This window comes from Haliotis cracherodii, unplaced genomic scaffold (assembly GCF_022045235.1).
Source record: "Haliotis cracherodii isolate W230 unplaced genomic scaffold, xgHalCrac1.p SCAF_11, whole genome shotgun sequence".
In the NCBI taxonomy this organism is placed as follows: Eukaryota; Metazoa; Mollusca; class Gastropoda; order Lepetellida; family Haliotidae; genus Haliotis; species Haliotis cracherodii.
In genome coordinates, this window is record NW_027266266.1 from 19,702,406 (window position 1) to 19,708,298 (window position 5,893).

At 44.6% G+C, this 5,893-nt stretch overlaps 1 protein-coding gene across 1 annotated transcript; it reads right to left on the reverse strand.

Annotated features, from left to right (window-relative positions):
- Window positions 1-2,076: 2,076 nt before the first annotated feature.
- LOC139454923 (tetra-peptide repeat homeobox protein 1-like) lies at window positions 2,077-2,853 on the reverse strand. The gene has a single exon (XM_071236522.1). The coding sequence runs from the start codon at window positions 2,851-2,853 to the stop codon at window positions 2,077-2,079; it is 777 nt and encodes a 258-aa protein (XP_071092623.1).
- Window positions 2,854-5,893: the final 3,040 nt, after the last annotated feature.

Genomic DNA, 5,893 nt, shown 5'->3' on the forward strand with positions numbered 1-5,893 from the left:
TTACAAACTTTATCGAAACTTTACAAAACAGAAAAAAGTCGCCGAAACACAACTAACTAAAGGTCAAAACACAACTTTGGTACCCGTGGAATGACAATTTTTCGTTTGTTTCATATTTAGCCACCAAGGATATATACTTTTATTTATATTTTTTCACATGGGCCGAAGGCGTCTATACCAAAATATGCAATTTGAATTTGGACTACTAATCCGCTATTGTGACCAACTGACAATCATCTTAGTCTGCATTAAAGGTCATCGCGGGCATGGGGACCATTTCAAACAAATTCCCATGTTCCCATCCCGGCAGATGTTATAAATCTCTGCTTAAGGCCATGCATACACAATACGAACAGAGAACGTCGCATTCAAGGATTTAGATTGGAAAGTGGTTTAAGAAGGCGACACTATACGTTTTACAGAGTTGGCAATTGCGAATTCATGGCTCTGAAATATGAAAAAACCCCGGAAAACTACATGTGTCATACCATCATTACTCGCCCGGAACATGGAAACCGTTATTTTTCCAGAGCGCAGAAAAATGCTGTAATCTATTTTGCTGCAACATAAGTGCCACTGGCTAATTCTCTTTATATCACGGAGACCCAAATCTTGGAACATAGAAATTACTCCTACCGCTGAGTGTCTAACCAATAATATCGATCTAACCTGAGGCTGCGCTCCTGCAAAGTAACTGATCCAGGAGTCTAAGGTCAAAACTCCTTATTCACTTTATAATTCAATCCTTTTTTTTCTAAAAATTGATTTCGGCGGTGAAAGCTGCCCGAGCATAAATCAAATTACAACAGTTTTTTCAAGCCACGTCTAGCCTAAAACGAGGATTGTCTGACGTCCCTTGTCGCCTTCATATGAATGGTACAACGTTCTTACATGTTTTATATGACCTAGAAACACGCAATTAAATCGCCTCACAAGTATCCTTTTCTCTTGAGATTGTTTTTTTTAAAAAGATTTGGTTTGTTTTAACATAAAATGGATTAACATACATGTCACTTCCATAGCAACTCCCATTCTCGTTTTAGCGATCAGAAAATGGCGACGGTCGGCGAGAAGGATCGCCTCCAGCATCGCCCAAGCAGACGTACGTTGTTTTCAATTCCGGAAATGAGTTTTTGCTGGTGCACGGGGCCTGAAGACTTGAACCTATCCTCCAAAATCAATAAGAAAGCATTAAATATTGATCATTAAAGGGGAGATAATTGCCGTATCGGTCAGAGGTTGCCTCGGGTAGCCATGACCGCCCGAGGGGGGTCACCAGAGATGGGTGATGGCGACTCTCCATTACCTAATTTCTGCCGGGTTCATGACGAGGTTTTTGTCAAATTTGCCATTTTTGATAGCACTGGAAAATGGTCCTCAGTGATCACTCAGAGAGACGAGGTGGCAACCCACACTAGAAAGGACAGACAGCGTCCGGTCCACCGTCTGCTTCATAGAAATGAAGAACTCCTCTCCGGATATAAAGAAGTCTGACATAGCATCCCACCTTCAACACGCTTGAAGATCATGTGACGATTCCTATGGACTCGGCCAAAATGCCAAACCATTGAATGGGTACCTGCTAGGGAATGATGGCAATGAGAAAGTAACCGCTTCCTAGCTTCGATTGTATGATTCAGATGGATCTGAGAGTGGAATATGAATGCATTGTACTGATCCATCTATGTGCTGATACACACTGATAATCACCTTCTGCAGGAATCCGAGGTATGGATGTACACCACTGGACCATGGACAAATCTTTCAGAGGTCATGGACAAGTCTATCAGAGGTCATGGACTTGTACAGCGGGTCACGCACAGCCCATGGAATGCCATTGGATATGTACAGCGAACCGCGTGTGGCCTATTGGATGCCATCAGACATGTACAGCAGACCATGCACAGCCCATGGGATACCTTCAGACATGTACAGCGGACCACGCACAGCCCAAGGGATGCCATCAGACATGTACAGCGGACCACGTACAGCCCATGGGATTCCATCAGACATGTACAGCGGACCACGCACAGCCCATGGGATGACATTGGACATGTACAGCAGGTCACGTACAGCTCATGGGATGCCATCAGACATGTACAGCGGGCCACGCACAGCCCATGGGATGCCATCAGACATGTACAGCGAACCACGCACAGCCCATGGGATGCCATCAGACATGTACAGCGGACCACGCACAGACCATGGGATGCCATCAGACATGTACAGCGGACCATGCACAGCCCAAGGGATGCCATCAGACATGTACAGCGGACCATGCACAGCCCAAGGGATGCCATCAGACATGTACAGCGGACCACGCACAGCCCATGGGATGCCATCAGACATGTACAGCGGACCACGCACAGCCCATGGGATGCTATCAGACATGTACAGCGGACCATGCACAGCCCATGGGATACCTTCAGACATGTACAGCGGACCACGCACAGCCCAAGGGATGCCATCAGACATGTACAGCGGACCACGTACAGCCCATGGGATGCCATCAGACATGTACAGCGGACCACGCACAGACCATGGGATGCCATCAGACATGTACAGCGGACCATGCACAGCCCATGGGATGCCATCAGACATGTACAGCGGACCACGCACAGCCCATGGGATGCTATCAGACATGTACAGCGGACCATGCACAGCCCATGGGATACCTTCAGACATGTACAGCCGACCACGCACAGCCCATGGGATGCCATCAGACATGTACAGCGGGTCACGCACAGCCCATGGGATGCCATCAGACATGTACAGCGGACCACGCACAGCCCATGGGATGCCATCAGACATGTACAGCGGACCACGCACAGCCCATGGGATGCCATCAGACATGTACAGCGAACCGCATGCGGCCTATTGGATGCCATCAGACATGTATGTACAGCCCATGGGATGCCATCAGACATGTACAGCGGGTCACGCACAGCCCATGGGATGCCATCAGACATGTACAGCGGACCACGCACAGCCCATGGGATGCCATCAGACATGTACAGCGGACCACGCACAGCCCATGGGATGCCATCAGACATCCAATGGACAGTGTCATTGTATGCTTTCAGACATGCAGCCCTTTTGTACATCACTTTTCATAAAACGCTTTTCAGGAGGTCATGGGCGGCACCCTTGGCCCTTGGTCCGCTGACAGGGATCTGATTTCATCATGCCTGCATTACCTTAGGCAATTCATTTTGACATTGGATTTGCATCAGATACACATACTATTCCGCGGGATTAGAAAAGTTGAGACCCGTGAAGATCCGGGGTAGAATAGGTCCTCAGCAACCCACGCTTGCCGTAAAAGGCGACTATGCTTGTCGTAAGAGGCGACTAAAGGGATCTGGTGGTCAGTCTCGCTGACTTGGCTGATGCTTGTCACCGTATCCCAATTGCGTGGATCGATGCTCATGATGTAAATTTCTGGATTGTCTGATCCAGACTCGATTATTTACAGACCGCCGTCATATAGCTGGAATACTGCTGAGCGTGGCGTTAAACAATCTGCTTCGAAAGTGAATTGTGGAGTTTGTGCGATCTGCAGTGAAATATGTGAAACCCGAGTATTTGCCTGTGCTCTCTCAGCTAGAAGTACGGAACGGGTATTTCACACCTAAAATATAAAAGTTACAGGAGCGGTCGGGTAGCCTAGTGGTTAAAGCGTTCGCTCGTCACGCCGAAGACCCGGGTTCGATTCCCGACATGGGTACAATGTGTGAAGCCCATTTCTGGTGAGCCCCGCCGTGATATTGCTTGAATATTGCTTAAAGCGGCGTAAAACCATACTCACTCACTATAAAAGTTACTGAAAGTAAAATTGAACATGGCTCGATTTGGACCAGATAAACCAATGGTCGATAGTGAGAACAACGACCAACAATGACAAGTACTACGTAACAACTCACGCTGACATCTGTGACATCGACAATATGCTATTAACATGAAGACTAGTCACAACAAACATGGATTCTTTAAAGAAACTTTCTGCGTTGACGAACAATGCGTAAAATTCCAAACTAATTAATACATTAGCTCTGTGATTAGGCGCAGGCTGCATCAAATATTTCATGGAACTCCCTTTGACAATTCCCTTGGGTTGATCTATTATTCAATATTTGATGCCTCATTCAGTTAATGACAGTGGGCGTATGAAAGATTTCAGAAAGTGTACACCAAGTCGTGCTCGCCAAAACGGAGCATGAAATGAGGTCAATCAGGGTCCCATTTATCAAGAAGTGACTACTTTATCAAAATGACACTAGCAATTGACGGGGATCTGCAACAAAAAATAATAATTTATTCATCCACACAAAGACCACATCAACAATGCGGCAGGTAGAGTATGGTAGCTTTTGTATTGAAAATATGCTGGAGATTTGCCGCCGCTGTCGTACGTGTGGTGTCGTGCGCACCTTCTTCAAAAGCGCCATCTGTCGGGGGCCCGGCGACTTGTCACCCTGCAAGCATTCAGAATGTATGTTTGCTCTTTGAATAACATGCATTTAAATGAAGGCATTTTCACCGTTGATTGAATTTGACTTTGCATTCGATTTTTTTTCCATGTCAAATTCAAACGTACGCGCCTTCCTCAAAATTAGGTTTGTGTTTCTGAAGAAGCAGTTCTATTATATTTAGCCTTTTGAACGTGGCAACTATCATATTTAAGTTTAAACATATCAGGCGATGCAAGTATAATACGCAATGAATAATTTGTTTCAAACATAATATTTCCCCAGCTGTGTTTTAAATACCGTGTGAGTGTTGTTTTACAGGAATATTCCAGCTTATCTGACGGGTTCTAAGAATGGGATTTACCCATAATACATTGTGCCGAAGTCTGGAATCGAACCCCGAACAAAGTAGAGCATTTCTTCAGTTTGGCTGTACCTGTTTGAGGGCGGATAGGGCTGGCCCAGTGATTACAGCGTTCGCTTGTCAAACCTAACAAGGATCTTGGTTCGATTCACAGTTGTAAACCTCATTCATGGCTCATATCATAATATTTACTGCAACATTGTTGAACGGCCTGTATGATTTGTTTGTTTGAATGTAGTGTCAGAGACAATACACCGATATATATTTGGTAGCGTGACATTTTACCAGAGAGGCTGAAGCCGAAGGGAGACAACCTCTTCTGCAGCCCTCTAAAGTTTCTGATTTTGACATTGTTTTAATCAGAGAGTCAACTGGGATGTCAGAGGTGTGAGCAATTTTGTCTTGCACCGCGACAGGGGAACATCTGCATTTAATTTGATAAAAAAAATCCAAAAATCTTAATTCAAAAGACTACATTTTTTAAATAGACAGGTCAAGCTAGCTGTATTCCGCACAACATTCCGATCAACATTCACAAAACATTCAACAGAGACTTACCAGAAATACCAATTTTTAAATTTTTTTAAGCCAACATACATTTAACTGAGACCTTGTCTTGCGCTTTATAAAATTGCGAAAGATGACACAACAAACACAGGTCAATACTAATATTTATCACAAGAATCTACATGTTTTTAATAGGCAGGTCAAGTCAGCTGTATTCCGCACATAAGATCAACATTTAAAAACATTATTCAACAGTGACTGTACCAGAAATACCAAAACATTTTTTAGCCTAGCAAACATTTAAGTGAGACAATGTCTTGCGCTTGATAAAAATTGAGAAAGATGAAGAAGAAGTCAATACTGATATTTGTCTTACATTGCATTGCCCCGTGATACCCTTTCTTTACTGAATTGGCAATTTGTCCTAAGTGCCCCGCTGACAAGTAACATGCAAATTCCACATGCACCGCTGGGAAATGCTAAACGCCTACCAATGCGAATACAGCGATATGTATAATATCTCGCTACTAAACACCTATCAAATGCAGTTTTG